At 41.9% G+C, this 20,889-nt stretch overlaps 1 protein-coding gene across 4 annotated transcripts in view; it reads right to left on the minus strand.

Annotated features, from left to right (window-relative positions):
- Nucleotides 1-499: 499 nt before the first annotated feature.
- The window catches only part of Elmo1 (engulfment and cell motility 1), a 529,323-nt gene continuing 508,933 nt past the window's right edge, over nucleotides 500-20,889 (minus strand). For all 4 annotated transcript variants that reach the window (XM_032885160.1, XM_032885159.1, XM_032885162.1 and 1 more), the window contains 3 exons: nucleotides 17,599-17,681; nucleotides 6,879-6,956; nucleotides 500-1,973 (listed from right to left, as the gene is read on the minus strand). In XM_032885160.1, the coding sequence (XP_032741051.1) occupies nucleotides 1,773-1,973; nucleotides 6,879-6,956; nucleotides 17,599-17,681 (362 nt within the window). In that variant the 3' untranslated portion in view covers nucleotides 500-1,772. The remainder of the gene's footprint in view (nucleotides 1,974-6,878; nucleotides 6,957-17,598; nucleotides 17,682-20,889) is intronic.

The following is a 20,889-nucleotide window of genomic DNA, read 5'->3' on the forward strand; positions in this document are numbered from 1 at the left end:
GAGTTTACGATCCATATGACATTTGTAGGGGAGCTGACTTCAGAAGAAATCTCTGTGGTGCTCTGGCAGGAACTTATTAATTCACAGTAAGATTGGTTTTGGTGTAACTGATTTCAGGTGTGTGGGTTTGTATTCTTTTCCATGGTGCAACATGTCCCCTTGGTGTCAGTAGTATCTTTAATTGGACTAGCTCTATAAATCATGAAATAGTAAGGGGGAAATAATGGGGAAGTGTGCTGAAGAGGCAGCGATGTAAAAGGAATAGATCATATTTTTGTACAGTGAGTCTCATCTCTTTGGCGAGTTGGGATGTACCTCCTAGAAATAATATCGGTAAGGCTTAGAGCTGCCGATTGGTGCTTTTCAAATTAACACCTCCTCAAACAGTGTGGTTCAGAAGTCTGGAGGGGCTGCCTGATTTTGCATCTCTAACAAGTTCCCGGGTGATGGATATGCTGGAGTAGCAAGTACCCACGTTACTAAATCAAAACACCAGCTCCCCAACTCATCACATTTAATTTTATTCCACAGCATGTTTAAGGGAATGTTATTCTCAGGAAGATGTTTGGGGTTAAAATAATTAAAAAAAAGGCTGGAAAGTACACACATTTATGTATCTCTTCTTTTCATTAAATATATATCTGTTTGGCAAAAAATGTTAGACTCTTTTATACAAAAACAAAGCCAACAAAACAAAACAAAATAACCCCAAACCCTTGTAAATTTTAAAGACCTATAATAATTACAACGATGTAAACTTGGATGTCTGACAGCTTGACCACCCTGGGGAACCTGGGTTGTGGCAGGAGCCCCAGGGAGAAGGTGACACAGAACTGTTGGATAGCAACAGCTGCCTTAGAGGCGGTTAGGTTTAGTTTATCAGAGATGGAGCAGGACTACTGACTTCATTTGTGCTTTCTGCTAAGGGCTGGGAGCTTGAAGAAATAAAGAAGGCAGGTCCGGGCTGGGGCAAGGACAGGAGGCCCACGACTAGACAGTGTGATAGAGAGGTTGGTCATGGTCACAGTGCAGACAAGGAACAGGCATGGACTCTGGACTGTTTAGGAGACCTGATGCTGTAGAGAACTACAATGAGGCTGCTGCTGCTACATGTGAGACCAAAGTGGACCAAAGCAAGACCAAGGCAGGGAAGGGGGAGAGAGGCAACGTGAAAGCGGTCTCAACTCACATAGAGCTGATGATGAGAGGTGACCCTGGAGAGAAGGGGTAGGAGGCCTTTGGTCTTCTTATTCACTAGCAGAGCCATCTCATCCAGCCCTGGCCTTAGGCATTTCTCTTGGTTTGGTGAGCAAATATGGGGCAGCTTGGGACTAAATGGTTTTCCTACTCCAGGCAAGAAGGAAAGATTGAAGGAAGGAAGGAGGGAGGAAGGAAGGAGGAAGGAAGGAAGGAAGGAAGGAAGGAAGGAAGGAAGGAAGGAAGGAAGGAAGGAAGGAAGGATATGCTCATAGCTGGTTACAATGAGAAGACTTTTTGACTTTCTTACTAGGGGTGACTTTTGCTCATGACCCATCAGTGAGCTGTAGCAATGGGAAAGGATCTAAAACACTGAGTTAGGAAATAGATTTAAGAAGATGGTGAGATGCCAGGAAGGGTTGAGGGGGAGGGCTAAAAATGAGGCCAAAGGAAGAAGTGACCTGCAGCTTCTACTCCACCAAAGGGTGGTCGCAACATGTGGATGTGTTTGCTCTCTTCTCTGCTGATAGCTAGATCTTCCAGTTTGGGAGGAATGTGTCCAGGGCCCAGCCAGTTCAGTTACAGTCATAAACAAAGTCATAGTTGCTAGGCTCCTTGGGGATGGGGGGAGGTGCATCCGGGATCTGGATGTTTTCCAGGTCCAGTAGGCGAAGCTTGATCTCCATGCTCAGCAGGGTGTCCAGGTCATTTCGTGTCAGGTCACTCATCATGTCCTTCCCAAGCAGTGCATTCAGCCCATCTGTCCAGATGCAGTACTGGTGGGAGAGGAGGTGGCAGTGAACATCATTGATGGTAATTGTGGGAACACTAATTATAGGCACTTAGTACACAGCATGTACCAGGTGGTCTTAGGTGTTCATCTAATACACACACCCTCTCTATACCTTCTATTTAACAGAGACACGAACTCCTGTTATCATGTTTTTCAAGTTTAGAAAACCAAGGCACTGAAAATGGAGTGATGTAGGAAAGATGGAGTGAACAGGCTTTGAACTCAGGCAACCTGACTCTAGAAGCTTGCTCTTATGTGTAATAGTGTTTCCCTATGCAAACAAAGAATTGGATTCCTGGATATTGCTAATTAAGATGTTGGTGAAATGTATCCCAATATGTCTGCGCTTAGTAGCAGGCCAAATGTTCTCTTCCTTGATATTTAACACAGTTTAGTAGCTAATGCCTTCTTATCATATCTAATATTTAAGCATAGACATTAACAGCTCAGTTCCATCATGAAGCCAAGGTGGCCTTTGTGTTTCTTAGCAAAATAAGACCTAGAAAATAGCCTTCAGTTGCTCAGTGTTTGGTAACTAAAATGGCTAACCTCATTGGTTATCTTAGGAAGATATAGGTAGGTTGAGTGTCTGTCTGAACCTCCTGTGTCCAGGTCCCTAACACCCAGGACTTCTAGTGACTTATTCCTAGGGACATCACCTCTTTTGGAAAACACACTGGATTACATTATTAAGTATTTTTTGTTTTCTTTATAAAATAAATGATAGCCTTTGTCTCTTCAGTTGACTATGAAATTTTGGGGAGAAAGAACCATAGGTCATTTATTAGAAAAGATACATTGTTCTTTGCAGATTCCTCTTCAGAGAGTAGAGTTCTACTCTAACTTCAAAAGAGTACCATTAGTGTCTGGAGAAAGAGCCAAGATCTCAGAAAATGGTCTGTGTATTCAATGGATGCTGTTATTCACCTGTAAAGTGGTCCTTGGCCCTAAATAGGACTCCATGCTGACAACTGTCCTGCTTCTTGCTGGTTTGGAATGCCTCCTAATATCAGCTCTAGATTCCATCTGTTCCTGTACTCTCTGGGTCAAGCTGTAATTCCAGCCCCAATGAGCTTACACACCGTATATCTGGTTACCTAGGGTATGCTTCACCACGTGATAGGAGATTTCAGCAGGAGCAATTGAAACCTCCATTTCCATTGTGAAATGGAAATCTTCCACAATGCCTGTCAATGGCATTGGTGTGAGCCATGCATGAGGAGAGCTTCACTAAGCTGTAAAAATTCCTTCTACCTCAGTCGTGTGATCTCAGACAAAGCATATAGCCCATCAAAACTCAAGTGCATTGTTAAAACCAGTGTGCTCATGAATATCTCAGACATTTTGACCACATCCAACCAGTTATCTGCTCATAAATAACAGATAGAAATAGATACCTAATTCCTTGCCTGGAGATAACTGATTCTGTTGGTCATAGGTGGGAGACCTTATTTATAAAAGCTTCCTAGATCATTGTGACAAACACCCAGGTATGGGTGCCTGTGAGTGCTGTGTTCTAGAAGGCCTTCACAGCTCTGGCAGCATGTCACAGTGATCCCTAAGTCCTAGGACTATTTTCCTTTGAACAAAGACTTCTCAGCCTTGGCTACCTTCCTGGTACAGATTAACCTACAGCAGTATTGCTTTTGAGAAGCAGCGGGCAGTGACCTTCTCATCAAAATTACATTGACCAATAAACAAAACTTGTGTACTCCTAAATTTGAGTTGAAATTCTCAATGCTAATTCATGATATATTTTACAGTAAAAAAATCTTACTTTCAGCTGTTTTCTGAAAAGCCTAAAAATTATAACCAAATTGTGATAATTTTATCTTTTTACCAAAGTTCTGTTTGCTAATTACTAAAATTCCTATCAAAATTAAGTAAGTTTGATAGAAACAAAGCAGGAACTACACAAGGTGAATCTGGACTATGTTGTCTTACCAGAAAGACAGATAGGGTAACCTGGAAACTAGTAAAGACAACAGCAACATATGAAGACACAAATATGTTTAAATTCTGACATCATAATGACACTCAAACACCAAATATACTTTCTTTATCTTCTTTAGGACATAGTTATTATTTTAGAGATTGGCGAAGGAATCAAGTATTTGTCCTGCCATCATGTGTTCTAACTTTAGGAACATAAGCAGTTGTTGAGGCCTGGTTCTCTTTATATTCTCTCACTCATTAATAAAATTCGAATTGCAACAAGGCAAAGCAAACTCTAGTGTAGCCAGAGTTTAGACAAAAATTAATCATCAGTGGACACTAACCTTTACAAAAGAGACAAAGCAAGAACAACAACAACAACAAAACACACACACACACACACACACACACACACACACACACACACACACACACAAACAAACACCACTGGCATTACTTAAAGGCTTCACTGAAATAGGTGAGACTTCTGACTATGAGGAATTCCTGAAAAAGAGAGATACTACAATGATGCTGCAGCTTGGGGCAGACAGAAAACTCCTTCAAAGATGTCTATTCCCAGGATCTAGGGAAGAGCTTAAGTTGAGTGAAAAAATTAAAGTTGATGTCAATTGACTATAACAGAGAGAGATTATTTTAGATTATCTATGTGACCCAATGTAATTCCAAGGGCCTTTAAGTTCAGAGAGAAGAAAAGGTCAGAAGAGTGAAAGACAATGACTTCACTATGGAACAGAAAGTGAGACAGGTTGGTAGAGAGAATTCAAGTTGCCACTGAGGAAATTGGATAAAGACCAAGGATGCAGGTTATCTCTGAAGTGGAAAAAAGGTAAGGATACAAGTCTTCCTAGAGCCTCTGAGAGACAATATAGCCTGCTGTCACCTTGATCTTAGCCCGGTGGCACCCACATTAGACAGTTGTCTTCCAGAATGTCTAAATTTGTGTAGTATTTAACCAGGTACAGAGCTAGTCAGGTTAATTATAATTATCCTGTGTGCATGTGCATGTTCATGTGTGCATGTGTGTACCACAGGGTGGAAGTCTTGGTCTTCGTCTTGGTCCTTGTTTAAGAAAGGGTCTCTGTGTTGTTCATTGCTGTGCGTGCCAAGCTAGCTGGCCCATGAACTTCTGTGAACTCTTCCCTTCACACTGCAGAAGCACTGGGATACAGACCTGTGCTACGGTGCCTGGCTTTTGCCTGCATTCTGGTTATCAGAGCTCAGGTTGTCACCTTTGGACAACAAAGGCTTTGCTGACCAAGCTAGTCTTCCAGACCTGTTATCCTTTTCATTGATTGTCAGGGATTCAGTTGGGGAGGCCTCTTTCTTTCCTTGATTAATGAGCTTATCTGAAAAAGAACCTTCTATTTCATGTAGCAATTATGAAAATAAAATGATACTAGATATGCAAGTGTCTTGAAGAAATTGAAAGTTCTTATAAGCATATGCAGTCTATAAGAAGTGGCAGCTATGTTAAAAAAAAGCTTGGCAGCCATAGAGCATTTATCCTTATCTGGAACTAATGCACACGCTGGGGAAAATAGCTTGGCAGCGACTTAAGTAACAGCCCAACTTCTATTTCTGGTTGTTTTCTGTGTCTCTTCCATATCTTGGATATGTTGGCTTGTTCATAACCACAACTTTACTTAAAAACAGAAATAGGAAGATATGCCATCTATTTTCAGCAAGATAAAGACAAAGTCTTACCCTTCTGCAAACTAAATGTCAAGTGACACAGAATTATATTTAAGTACCATTCTAAATGCGGGATTTGTGTCTAATCTTTCCTCTTTCTTTGGGATGGATAATTTTATTCAAAATCTTCAAACCAGAGAAAACCAGATACTAAATACCTTTGAAATGACTGAGTCTCCTCAGGGAGATGGGAACAGAAGTCAGATTCTATTCAAATGTTCCTTCCTTCTAAATGCTGTTTGTGCAGTTACATGCAAAACAAAAATCTGAATGGTATTATCTAAAAATAAAGTTTCAAGCATGATGGTGGGGTCTAATTTACAAGAGAAAAAGTTAAATCAACCATAACTGCTACTTTATTTTACAAATGCATTTTCTTAGACTTATGCTAAATATTTTAAATATAGCTGACAGTGTGCTTCAAGAAGAGGAACAAATTATACATATAACAAGATGTCAAAAAGGAATGAAAGCATCTTGGAAATAAAATTCCAACAGAAGAGACAGCCCTAAACCTCTTAAAATAACTTAAAGAGACTTGGTAGAGAAACTACTTCATCAGATGCTCCCACGAATAGAGGAGACACCCGTTTATCTGGAGAAGCTCTGGAGCAAAACTTAAATATTCAGTAGGCATCAAAGCCAGAGCTAGTGCTTCCTCTGCCTCTGGATTAGTTAAGCCCTTGCTGAGCCTGAGTCATTTGCACATCAATTTTCTTTAAGACTAGTCTACAGTTTAGACTTTGAATATCCCCCAAACATTGTCTTAAAGGAGAAATAATTGGAGATGCTGGACATTTCAGGAGGTAAGGCCAGTGGAAAAGAGTTAGGACTTTGGATGGTATATTCCTGAAGAGGAATACTGGGACATTCTCTCTGCATCCTTGCTGCCACGAAGCAAGAAGACGTCTCCTCCATGTGCACCTGACACTCATCTAAAGGCAACTGACCACAGAAAAGAGAGGTCAAATGTAAACTGTTATTCCCAGTCAAATAAACCATGGCATTTGTTATAATAACAGAAGGGAAGCTGGGCAAAAGCATGATTGCTGATTCAGCTGCTAACAAGTCTGAGCTGTTGTAGCTGGTGGTTTTCTAGGAGGTGTCTGCTCCGTGTCAAAAAGACAACCTTCTATTTGTGATTTTCAAACACAGGTTTCTACAAGAAGTAACATTTCTTCTATTCTAGGATCTTTGCTTATTTTTCTCTCATCCATTAACCCTTACCAAGACCTCTTACCTCATGCTTGTCAGGAGCAATAAAATTCAGTTGGCAATTTGAGTCATATAAGATGGAGAAAGCAAGTTCAAGCACCTCCTAGGAGAGAACAAAGAAACATCACATTAAACCAAACTTGTGTTCTTTTCTACCAAACTTATAGTTGAGCTTAAACATGGAACATGACCTCTTTTCTGTTCAGAGAAGAGGAGGACCCACGAGGCTGGCAAAAGGAAGGGTTTTGCTCCAGGTTCCCAGCATGAGTCCTCCTCTGCATTCAGCACAGGCCTGCATGAATGACCTTACTTTCATAAGAACACAGGGACAAGCTTTATTGCTGCCTTTTTGTAAGGCAGGGTTTTGAGAGATTAATGGCACATGGCCAACAACATTGTGTATCTCCCTTCCAAGAAGATAGAAAGGTAGACAACTCTTTAATTAGCAGTATTAAGGGTGATCAATTTTAATCACTCCTAGCAAACAGAAACCCATCGAGGTATGGACCCTCTAAAATATAGATGCTATTCCAGAGTTAATAAGACTTCTGAGTAAACCCTATCTTGATATCTATCCTTGGATCTTTGTACCACTGTAAGCGAAGGATATACACATCCAAGACTTATCCACTGAGGCTACAGGATATCAAGGAGAAGCACGGATGTCAGAGTTAGAAGATATTAAATCACTGATGTGAACTTACTAAGTGCACACTGTGAGGCGGACCTACAATACCAAGTCTAAAGAACACTTTGATTGCATTGTGGCTAGATAAATTTGGCTGATATACCTAGTATCATGTCTAATCCATAGGCTATAAAACACTTCTCAGAGCTTGCACTGTACCCATATTGGGTACCACAATCGCCCTACTGGTTTGAGAAGTCAGCAGAATGGAGCGCCTGAAAGGTAATAGCCAATAGCCCACAGCAGGAACCCCCTTGGTTCCTGATCTGGAGGGAACAATCAAGTGCTTCCATACCACCATTTTGTACTATGATAATGTGTGCTCTAGCATACTTCCCTTCACCTCTATTAGGTTCCACTGATTTCAGCCTCTACCCTGTTGTGATCTGGGAGCATCACTGTTGAGAAGCTGACAAGAAAGAAAGCCAGATCTCTCCATATCATTTCTTATTCGATATCTATGAGAGGATTTGCCTTTGGCAAGTGACTCATATCACAATGCCCAGAAAGAATATTTCAGATGAATTAAAGAATCCTTCCAAAATAAGCCCTGAAGACCTTATGTTAGCTGGAGCCACTTAGAACACAGCCTGCTGTCAAGCTACTCTGGCTCTCGTGGTGTTCTCTGTCTGGCTCACCTCCAGTTGTCCTCTCTCTAGGAAGGGGCAGCTTTGCACTCAAGCTAAACAGTCATGCATCTCACATTCGAAGGGTCCCTCACTCCACCAGAAATAGAAACCCTGGAAGGAAAGGATGCTGAATCACGGATGCTTGTCTGCTTGTCTGCATAAACTCCTCTCTCCACTTCTTATTCACTTTCTCCCTCAGCCCTCCATTCAGGCTCCAGGAAAGTTATACAACAATCATGCAAGTAAGCAAGCAAGCACATTTTCCATTGAGTTTGGCATCTGTTTCTTTAACACTGTCTCAAGGCCTTTAAATTTATAATCAAAATGTTGACAGTTGTAGCAGTGGTACCATAAATTGTTGTCATCTTTTTAAAAAAAAATCAATAAAAAACCCCCACATATCAGCAACCACGAATTATACTCCTGGGAGTATTTAAAAGAAAATCCCCAAGCAAGCCAAAGTTACAAATTATTACTTGTAGGAAAGTTATGAGAAATTAAATCTCTCCTGCTTCTTTGGGTATTAAGGAAATCACAAATGGTGAGATAATTATGAAGGAGAATCTAATGTTAAGTTTAAGAAATAAACAGGAGAAATGTGCCTATTGATCATGGTTGTGATAATGCAGCCTGCAGACAGAGATTGGAAGTGAGCATGTGAGATGAAAATGACTATTGGGTGCTCGGACTATGGGCCATTATGTCCTCTTAAAATAGGTTTTTGTTAAAATTGTTTTTGATTAGAAATCTTATAGAAATGACTTTTTCTTTATTGATCTGAGAGTCATTCATTGGAAGGACTCTGACTCATACTTGAAAGACTGGAGGGAAAGGAGGGGTGGCTTTGCTTTGGAAGTCTAGCTTCAAGGAGGTCCTTTTGAAAATAAACAGGACAAGGTGAATTTCACCAAGGTCTTTCTGCCCAACCCTGTGCAACAACAGTGGCAACAGCTGGTGTGAACAACACATAGCTAAGACACATGCCCTTGACTAGGTGCTGACGCCATTGGCAATCCGGATGTTGGAACTGAGATGTTTTTTCTTTTAAGAGAGCCAGAAGGCACACAGGAAGAAGCACAATGACCTTGGGTTTTACCCTCCTTTGGTATACACTTCTCAGGACATGAAGGATCTGAGCTGTCATGACCTAGATTCCTGATAAATACAGGCAGGAAATGGGAAATTTGTGAGAATGTCAATTCCTACTCTAATCTCACCAGGGCTCCCTGGGAGGGGGTGGGAGGAATTCATTCTCTCAACTGCATGCCTGCATGAAAGGGTGCTATCATTTTTAATGGGTTTTATTGACATCCTTGGCTTGCTGTCACTGAGTCATTTGCTGAAGGTCGGCTGGCTTTCCAGTACTTTAAGAAGGGAGGATGCAGAGCTGGAAGCAATGGCACCTCCCAGGCTAACTCTCCAGAAACTGCCACCTGTCCAAACTGCCCATAAGAAAGACAGGCTCCAGGTGGCAGCTGAACAGGCTCATACTGATCTTGGCTAGTGTCTCCCTCTGCGCCTAACACACACACACACACACACACACACACACACACACACACACACACACACACACACACACGCCACGCACAGGTATCTAAAACCTCAGGGTTTTGTTGCTCACTGTAAAGGTCTTGTGTTCCTTCTGGAATTATGTGAGAAGCTGGATCTCATAGCAGCTTATCTCTGCCCTGTTCCCTGAGGCACAGGACTTCTTTGCCTTGTCCAGGAAGGCTTTGAATGGGCCTTGATATGGGGAGAGAAGGGACAAGAGTTGCTGAACAGCCCCCCACTTGCTGAGACCTCTGAACTCATAGTCTCACACTCAGTTCTGTAGCTATGGTAACTGTAACAAGACAGGCAGAGTCACAGGTACTCAGAGAAACAGTACCTTAGCATAAGAAGGCATTTGAATATTGAATTTTTCATAGGTAAATGATGGACTGGCAATATGAGAATAGAATTTTATACAACATATCATTAGTATACAGTGTTTGCTACCATTTTTCATATCACTTTGGATAACAACACAGTGGTCATTTTGCTCAGAGCTCATTGAACTATGTGGGTTCTCCAGCTATCAGTCACATTAAGAGTGTTTTGAAGAAAGATACATGGAATAGTTTGGCATATGTGTGGATGTTAAATATGGCCATATAGTAGTAGATTTCAAAGCTACTCATTTATATACCTAGGAGCTTGAGTTTCTATGTTAAAAGAAGAAAAACCTATCTCTTATCCCTTTAACACAGAGATTGCCCTTTTCACAAAGGTAAACCTCTCAAACCTTCTGGCTCAAGTTCATCTGAACAGCCCCACAGTTCTTCAAAACAGTGTCTTTAGTTGTCCCTGTCTAGTCAGACGCAGGCAGAAGGTGCTTCTTCCCATGAGGTCTTCTCTTCATGTTCCCTTTACCTGGAAGCTTGCCTACTCCATACCTGGTGGATGCCACTTTAAAACCCAGCTCAGGTATCATGTCCTCCTCGTTAGTCTCAGATTTCTCTTCATTTCCTTTGTGTTTATTTGCTTCTTTTCGCAGACATGTGATAAATGGTGACTATGTTTATACATCTATCCTAATCCACTGGACACCCAGAACCAGGAACGGACCATATTAATCTCTGCATTTAAAGTTCCTGGCAACCAAGAAGATGCTCAGTACACTCAGCAAATTAAAGATTAGTGAAGTCAACCAAATAGCAGGATATTTAGTTAAGATGAGAACTTAAGTTCTAGTAGAAACTGCTTCTTGTCTTGGTTATCATGGCACAATGGAAGCTGGGCTCAGTGAAACAGTCAGGGATCACAGGGAGACAAGGGAAAGCAAAGCAGATCTGGTGGCTTCTTGTTCTTACAAGACACCGTGAGGAGAAATGGTTGGAAGGCATGGGGCTGGATATCAAAGTAGGACCAATAGGGGAAGGGAGAGGGGACCCAGCAGCCCTATAAAGTACCATTCATTTGGTGGATCCCAGCCCCAGGTTTCGCTCATCCTGAAGGGATAAAGCAGTTATTTTTCCCTTCTTCCACACATGGTCTTCTGTCTTTCCAAGATGTTCATTTGTCTGAGCCAGAGAATGAACTCAGCAATCCATAGATGGCTACCAACAGCCACATTACATTTCTTCCTGATCATGGACATATGGTAGTTCCTCTTATATGAAGTACATTCATATTTTATCCTCTAGGGTTCAGTGAAGTCTGTGTTTTGGTAATATTTGATGGCTGCCCAACTACAAGCCTCATAACTAGGGAGCCAAGAGCCAAGAATACCTGACTAAAACACACCACAAAACATCAAAGACTTTCACAATTACAGAGTGTCAGTTTACAATCCCTAGTTTCTTTAAAATTGAAGTTTTATCCCTCTGTGATAATTCAAATGTCAGAAAACTCTACTGCGAAGAACCTCCACACTTCTTGTCCCCATCAACATTTTCCTGTTGCACTAACCTCTGTTAAATCTTTATACTTTAGCTCAGTGGTTCTCAACTGACCCACTGAGTGGGTCACAACCCCTTCAGCAAACGTCTGTCTCCAAAAACATTTATATTATGATACAGAGCAGTAGCAAAATTACAGTTATGCAGTAGCAACAAAAATAATTTTATGGTTGTACCCCAACATGAGGAACTGTACTAAAGAGGCACAGCATTAGGAAGGTTGAGAACCACTGCTTTAGCTCCAAGGGGTTGAGCCACATCTGCCTGGGTCACCACTCTTTGTCAGAGCTCATCAAATCTCTGAAGGTCAGTGCTCTGTAGCAGAAACCTCAAGGGAAGGGCCAACTCTCTTGCCTTTATATTGCCATCCTATGGCATGACAAGACTAAGTCACTGAACAAAGTCTTGTTTCTGGATGCTAGTGCCTAAGGTGGTCTTGTTCAGAAGTTTAGCTCATGGAGAGTTCTGCTACACAAAAATCTCAGAAGCTGCTCCATAGCTGCAAAAACTGTTTAAAGAGCTAACACTATACCTTGGCTTTTGGACACCAGGCAGAGGTGGTCCTGTTGTAGATACGCTTTGGCTAACTCTTCCTTGAAATTGTAGATAGCCCTTCCTTACCCATAAGTCCCAAAGGGAGTCTCTTTGGGTCCTGGGAAAATAGTTGTGGGTGTGAAGCTGAGGTAAAATGGTGGCTTTCCTTTCTGCTTGACACTGCTTAAAAAATAAGGTCTATGGATAATAATATCATAAGGCAAGTAATTCTCAAGTGAAGGACAGAGCTAGGCTGATGGAATATTGAGTTAGGCTGGAAATGGCAAAAGTGGCTGGAACACCTGGTAAGCACAAGGAAGCAGCTTCCACTTACAGACAAGTTTATCTGTTTACAGCAGTATGCCCATCCACTTATCCATCCATCCATCCATCCATCCATCCATCCATCCATCCATACTTCCATCCATCCATCCATCCATCCATCCATCCATCCTTCCATCCATCCATCCATCCATCCTTCCATCCATCCATCCATCCATCCATCCATCCATCCATCCATCCTCCATCCATCCATCCATCCATCCATCCATCCTTCCATCCATCCATCCATCCATCCAGCCAGCCAGCCAGCCAGCCAGCCAGTCATCCATCCTTCCATCCATCCATCCATCCATCCATCCATCCATCCATCCATCCATCCATCCATCCATCCATCCTTCCATCCATCCTTCCATCCATCCTTCCATCCATCCATCCATCCATCCATCCATCCATCCATCCATCCAGCCAGTCATCCATCCTTCCATCCATCCATCCATCCATCCATCCATCCATCCATCCATCCATCCATCCATCCATCCATCCATCCATCCATTCAATTTTTTATGACATCCTGGAAATAATGAAGACATTAGTGCCTTAGAAAATAGTATTTACTAATTTGTGGATTTGTGAGTGGCATATAGCCTGAAAGAAGAAGGCCATGTAACGTGTTCTCGAGATCCTGTCTCCACACTTGGCCCACACTGGGGACTCGGGTTCTCGCCTTCCTTCTCTCCCTCTCTTTCCACCAGGCCACAGCAGAATCAATCTCCTCCTTCTTTTCCACTTGAGTTTTGTTGAATATTCTCCTGTTTTTAGTTTCATTTTCTTTAATTTCTATTCACTTATTTCTTAGTAAACTTCTTGCTTTTTATAGCATTTTATGATAGGGACACATGCTTTTGGAGCATGCTTCTCTTCTGAGCACCTAATTTAAATTTCTTCACAAACGATACGTTCACTACATCCAGCATAAGTTGTTTTTTTGAATTTTATTTAGTTTAAGATGCAAAATTTCTCTTGACTTCTTTAAATTATTGGTTATTTAGAAGTGTGTTGTTAAATTTCCAAATAGTTACATTTTTGCTTTCTTTTTTTCCCTATTGGTTTCTACTTTAAATATGCTTTGCAATATTATTGTTATGAAAAAATACAACATTTTATTTTTGTCATGATGAAAACCAAACCAAACATGTTTTGTGGCTCAATGTGTATCTTGGTGAATGTTTTGTGAGCTCAAGAAGAACGTGGATTGTGCTGTTGGCTAGGATATTCTATTAATGTCAATTAGACTGAGTTGATTGATGGTGCTGTTCACACCACCAGTAACCATTTGATTGGCCTTTGCTTGATCTCCATTAGTTACTGAGGCACGGATGCTTAGGTGCCTTTTGCTCTGTCAGTGTCTGGACTCACGTATTTGATGCTTCTTGTTAGGCTTCCATGTGTGTAAGGTAAGGTCATTGTGTCTTTTCGGAAAAATAGCTCCTTAATAACAAGTTCCTCTCTTCTGAGGTCTGATTTCTATAAGGGTGACAGGGATACCTCAGCTTTCTTTTGATTAGAATCAATATGGTGTGTCTTTCCCATCCACTGCTTTATAGTTATACTGGAGGTAGGTTTCTGACAGATAGCGTGTAGTTCTTAATTTAATGCAAATCAGTTTGTAACTGCTATGCCTTCTCCATGTTCTCATTGCCAGCCCAGAAGCTCAGGAACAGCTTTTCCAAATCACTCTCCAGCCACTTGCAGCATTTATAAATGAAGTGCCACCTGGGGCCCTATGGGCAAGAGGCTGGAGCAGAAGCCCTGAATGTCTGTTGACAAATCTATGCTCCTTGAATTTCCAAATGGACAGGGACACTCATAGAGCTGTGAAGATATGAGGTGTAAACTCTCTACAGTTCTGCAGTTGCTACCTTTATAGGTGTCTAGTGTTCCCCAGAACCTGATACTACCTGAGCGTGGCTATCCAGGAAACATCTGCCTAGACATCCCCAAGGGAAAGTGGTCTGTCTTCTATGATGTCAGGAGTATTTGATTCCCTATCAAGAGCCTGCTGGGAAAACCCAAAATAGCCCTTTGAACACACATGTTGCTGAGTTCTGAAAAATCCCCCTCCTAAAAGCACCAAGCCCATCTGTGCAGCCTCACTCCTGTGTCATCATTGCTTCTCCTGAGATGGTCTATCCTTTATTTATGTACAGGTCTCTGTTCCTTGAGCTGTGGTGCTATAAGTTTTCTCGACTCTTTACAATGTATATTAAATAAATACACTTTTATCATTTTTAACAAAAATCAGTTTGAAAATTGTTGTCTCTTAATTAATGTACTTACTATTTATAGCAAATGTGATCAGTGCAATGTGAGCATGTTGATAACTCTATCCACTACTTCTGCCCCTTCCCTTCTGTCTTCTTGTTTAATGTGAGTGTGGCAATTGCTCCTTCCTGTCTTTTAAAGTCAGCTCCCATTTGTTCTGCTTATCCAGTTGCGTTCACATTGCAGTATTCTTTTTCTACTATGATCTTAAGTAACACATGGTTTTTGCATGGCTGACTTAAAAAACCAATTTTTATTTTATCTCCCCCCTTTGCTTTTTCTGATATTACTCTTGCTTCTACTTTTATCTAAGTTTCTAGTCCTTATCCTTTCTATTCTGTCAGAACCAATTCATTTGAACACTTCTTGTATAATGTTGACTTTTTCTATTGTAGCCTACAATATTTTATGTCATAGTTATTTCTTTCCAATCCGACAAGTTCTTTATCTGTGTAGTTCTGGTAAAGGGTAAATGATTTACACAATCTAAAGAGAAATCAGAACTCTGATCCTGGTGGTTGTCTTGTTTCTGTAGGCTGCCCCACCTCACTCCTCTTTTTAGGGTAAGAGGAGGCACGCCTCTAATTGTTTTGGAATTTATTAGGAAATACAAAATGACATAGCGAGGTCATTAGAGTGATAATTTATGTTACTATAGCAAGAAAAATTTGGTCTTTTTCTTGCATGCGTATGTATATGTGGTATATATGAGTGTTCATATGTTGGGCACACATGTGTGTGCTTTCAAGTGCACATGCATGTGTGTATACCTGAATCTGCAGGCTCAAAGTTGACATTAGGTGTCTTCCTATGTCATTTTCCATTTTACTTACTGCCTCAGGGTCTCTCGCCAAACCTGACACTTTGTTCAGCTCCTTAATATAAGGAGGAGAGTAACAGACAGCTCTCAAAACCTCTATGTTCTGGGCTGAGGTAGGAAACCCCTCTGAACATATTTTACAGAATTCCCAGTTCCCAGTCAGCATGTTCAAGTCCTGGCAGACTGCTCTCTTCCCAGCCATGCCTTGCAGCCCTCTGGGTTAGACTCCTGTTGTCAATTTCTGCACATGGCTTCCTGCTCAGTTCAAGTGTTATCTAAGCAAGAACCTTCATGGAGCTGAGCAGAGTCTGTGCTCTCTGAGACTGCAGATGGAGCACCTGACATGTGAAACATATGGCAATCCCTGCTGCTGTTGAAGGAAGTCAGCACCATAAGAGGCAAACCATGAAATCTGAGACTTGTTGCCACAGTTTAGAATGCTCCTGGGAGTCTGTGCACAATACAATCCTTGTCTGTCTGACATGGAAACCCCCACAGGTGTTATGCAACAGATTACCCAGACTCTAGTCTCTCCAGCATTCCTTCGTCTTATTATGCTTGTCACTGGAGCACCTTATAGGCTGGTGCTCCAAAGAAGCCATGCACATGGACTTGAGTTGAATTATATCTGTATAACACAAGGAACAAGGATCTTGTAAATTGGCATCCTTGCCTGTATCTTTCCCCTCTGACATCTTGATAAATGCCTTCCCTGTACCTTTTGTTTTCTTAGAGCACAGTTGTATGCAATGACCTTTTATCTTCATTTGAAATCAGAAAACAGGGATTATTTTTGTTAACGCTGACTAATAAGCAGGATAGATATTTTCATTCCTCTTAGACACTGATTTTAGAATCAAAGGAATAAATGATCGATTCATGGAGCATTCGGCACCCAGATATCTAGAGCAGCCATGTAAATCTGGACTTTGGTTAGTTTTGTTTTTAAGGCAGGATTTTGCTTTGTAGACCAGACTGGCTCATAGGTGCTTCTTCCCCCTTTGTGCTAGGATTACAGGTGTATACCATGCACTACAGTCAAATTGTTTTATTGATGTAGCATGTAACACAAGATGCATAGGGGTATAAGAAAAAAATCAAAAATGGGTCCTGAATCTGTCTTTCTAGACTTCGTCCCCACTCTGTTTTCTCACAAAACACTGTGGACCATCGTGGTGAAAGCTGGTTGGTAAGGTAAAGGGGAATGGGGAGAAATGCTGCACTGCTCATGATAGCCCTGGGTATTGTTCATGGTAGCCAAGCATGTACCCCTGGGTATTGTTCATGGTAGCCAAGCATGTACCCCTGGGTATTGTTCATGGTAGCCAAGCATGTACCCCTAGGTATCATTCATGGTAGTTAAGCATGTACCCCTAGGTATCGTTCATGGTAGTTAAGCATGTACCACTGGGTGTTGTTCCTGGTAGCCAAGCATGTACCCCTGGGTGTTGTTCCTAGTAGCCAAGCATGTACCCCTGGGTGTTGTTCATGGGAGCTAAGCATGTACTCCTGGATATGACTCTCCTTTAAGCTTCATTTGGATACTAAATAGTTTACTTTCTATGATGCTAAATGGCCAGGTGCTTAATATTTTCTAAAATCCTTTGATTCATGAGTCTGGTGTCCACCTATCTTAGGCCTCACTGAGACTCAGTGAGGTCAGGTAGGGAGAGGGAATACCATAAACAGGAAGTGAGAAGAAGACTGCAGAATGGATGAAGATGGAAGAGGAGGCTCATACAAAGACAGAGGGAAGACAGACATTGTACTTCCTACCAGAGAGTGGGGGAACAGGAGAGAACAGGCACTAGCAAAGTGATTGGGCAAAGAGAGAGAGAGAGAGTAAAGCACCAACAGGAAAGGAATGGATCAAGAAAGGAGGAGAGCGAAGATGCACAATCCTACATAAAATACCTTTCAGTTCCATGCAAACCCTCCAATACATGCATGAGTGAAGGCAGGGGTCATTCTGATGGCTCATTGCACTGTACAGGTAGAGACATTTACAGTAATCTAGAAAACCATACCTTGTTTTGTTTAAGGGCACCTTTCTCTTTCATATGCGGGCAGTCCTTTCCCGTCACCACTGCTTTGATATCTGCCACCGGCACTGCAATTCATAAAAATAATGAAAGTTATGACACCACTGGAAGCTTCAATATTGATAAAGGAGTGAATGTACTCATTGACGTTGCTACCATGATTGGCACTGCCTGAAGTCACTGGAGAAAGAAAAAGGCAGGACTCTAGAGGAAAACACCTAGTGTCATCTAGGCCCCCTGTGCACAGGGACCTGGGAGAAGGTGGGGCAAGCCCTTCTGGTTGCTGCCCTCATGAAGAGCTGAAACCCAGCCCTGAGGAGTGACTTCAGACCTGAGACCAGAGGTAAGACCAACTTTTCTGCTCCAAGTGACCTGCCTGGTGGACTCAGGACACACAAAGGCAAAATTCCTCTGGGACCAGACACTTCTGGTTTCTAGGTGGTGCCCTAACCTCGCTGATCCCGGCCCATAGCTCCTTGCTCCCAAACCCCATGGGAGAGAGAGCTCATCGCCCAGACTTGTGGGCACTCCTAAGACTGCAGGGCAGGAAAGACCACCAGTACTGCCCACTTTTGCCCACATCCCTGACCGAAGAGGAAACGGTATAGGGCCTCTGGGCACAGGAATATAGGGGCATTCAAGCTGCAGGAGCCCTGTGGTCTAGACTGCACCTGGACTGAAGGGACCTGGTCAAACAGCTCCCTGCACCCAAATCCCTTAGGAGGGAGAGTTAGACCTTCAGAGGGGCAGACACGCCTGGGAAACCAGAGGAAACTACTCTCCAGAGCACTGGAGAAAATTTCCTGAACAAAACACCAATGGCTTATGCTCTAAGATCAAGAATTGACAAATGGGATCTCATAAAACTACAAAGCTTCTGTAAGGCAAAGGACACTGTTGTTAGGACAAAATGGCAACCAACAGATTGGGAAAAGATCTTTACCAATCCTACAACTGATAGAGGGCTTATATCCAAAATATACAAAGAATTCATGACATTAGACTGCAGGCAGACAAATAACCCTACTAAAAAAAATGGGGTTCAGAGTTAAACAAAGAATTCACAGCTGAGGAATGCCAAATGGCTGAGAAGCACCTAAAGAAATGTTCAACATCTTTAGTCATAAGGGAAATGCAAATCAAAACAACCCTGAGATTTCACCTCACACCAGTGAGAATGGCTAAGATCAAAAACTCCGGCGACAGCAGATGCTGGCAAGGATGTGGAGAAAGAGGAACTCTCCTCCATTGTTGGTGGGATTGCAGACTGGTACAATCATTCTGGAAATCAGTCTGGAGGTTCCTCAGAAAATTGGACATTGAACTACCTGAGGATCTCCTGGGCATATACCCAAAAGATGCTCTAACAAATAACAAAGACACATGCTCCACTATGTTTATAGCAGCCTTATTTATAATAGCCAGAAGCTGGAAAGAACCCAGATGCCCTTCAACAGAGGAATGGATACAGAAAATGAGGTACATCTACACAATGGAGTACTACTCAGCTGTCAAAAACAATGAATTTATGAAATTCATAGGTAAATGGATGGAACCGGAAAATATCATCCTGAGGGAGGTTACCCAATCACAGAAAAACACACATGGTATGCACTCATTGATAAGTGGATATTAACCCAAGTGCTCGAATTTCCCTAGATGCACAGAACACATGAAACTGAAGAAGGATGACCAAAATGCGAATGTTTCCCTCTTTCTTTAAAAGGGAAACAAGAATACCCTTGGGAGGGAATAGGGAGGCAAAGTTTAGAGCAGAGGCTGGAGGAACGCCCATTTAGAGCCTGCCCCACATGTGGCCCATACATATACAGCCACCCAATTAGACAAGATGGATGAAGCAAAGAAGTGCAGGCTGACAGGAACCGGATGTAGAGCTCTCCTGAGAGACACAGCCAGAATACAGCAAATACATAGGCGAATGCCAGCAGCAAACCACTGAACTGAAACAGGCCCTCCATAGAAGGAATCAGAGAAAGGACTGAAAGAACTTGAAGAGGCTTGAGACCTCATATGAACAACAATGCCAACCAACCAGAGCTTCCAGGGATTAAGCCACTACCCATATATGGACTGACCCTGGGCTCCAACTGCACAGGTAGCAATGAATAGCCTAGTAAGAGCACCAGTGGAAGGGGAAGCCCTTGGTCCTGCCAAGACTGAACCCCCAGTGAACATGATTGTTGGGTGGAGGGCGGTAATGGGGGGAGGATGGGGAGGGGAACATCAATAGAGAAGGCGATAGGGAGGGGTTGGGGGATGTTGGCCTGGAAACCGGGAAAGGGAATAACATTTTTAATGTAAATAAGAAATACCCAATTTAATAAAGATGGGAAAAAAATTAAAAAAAGAAATGTAAGTAAAGAAATATATCCAATAAAAAATAAAGAAAGAAAGAGAGAAAGAAAGAAAGAAAGAAAGAAAGAAAGAAAGAAAGAAAGAAAGAAAGAGAGAAAGAAAGAGGCAGAGAGATGTGACAGGAGGAAGAGAAGTCAGGCAGTGTTTAGAAACCAGACACCCAAGCATATTATGTTTTGGTAAAATGTATCTCTAGCATGGTAGTTCTATAAATATAATCTGGTTCACTAAAACCTGAAATAATACCCGTAGTGGTGTCGTAAGCGATGGTATTATGATAGATGCAGCAGTGCTCAGTACGATGTGGGCAGTTCTAATACTGACACTGTAATGGCTTCTCAGTTCCAGGAGCAAAGCCAAGCATGTCATATGTATTGGCATCTCCAGCTATAGCATTTGCACCTGTGTTTGTTTCTGATGGTTCAATGAACAGAGTAAGCAGATCTAGCTCAAATCACCAATCTGACTCCAAGAGCTCTGAACTTTCCTTCCAAATTGTTCCCTTTCCAGATCATGAGCTGTCAATAGTAGCTCTGTAAGATTTGGTTGTCCTTGTTCAACAGGCAATGGAAAGAAAGTCAATAAAATAAAGGAAACCTTTCTTTCCTTTGGAAAATAATGCAGTTAGATAGAATGATGCTATCTTATGGCTTGCTCAGGAGTAGGAAGAAGATAAGAAACAGAAAAGGCTCTGCATTCAAAATACTCTTTAAAATTAGAGACAAGGACAAGTAGCATGGCAATCTTCATTAAAAACAAAACAAAACAAACTAAAAACCACTAAATTATCCATCCTTCTCCAATCCCAAACTGCCCAGTCCCACAATGATTGTGAATCTAGCTGCAAAAGAGTAGTGCCTTACACATTCTTAAGGAGAACATAGTGGCAGATTTCATAGT

This window comes from Rattus rattus, chromosome 14 (genome assembly GCF_011064425.1).
Source record: "Rattus rattus isolate New Zealand chromosome 14, Rrattus_CSIRO_v1, whole genome shotgun sequence".
Taxonomy (NCBI): domain Eukaryota; kingdom Metazoa; phylum Chordata; class Mammalia; order Rodentia; family Muridae; genus Rattus; species Rattus rattus.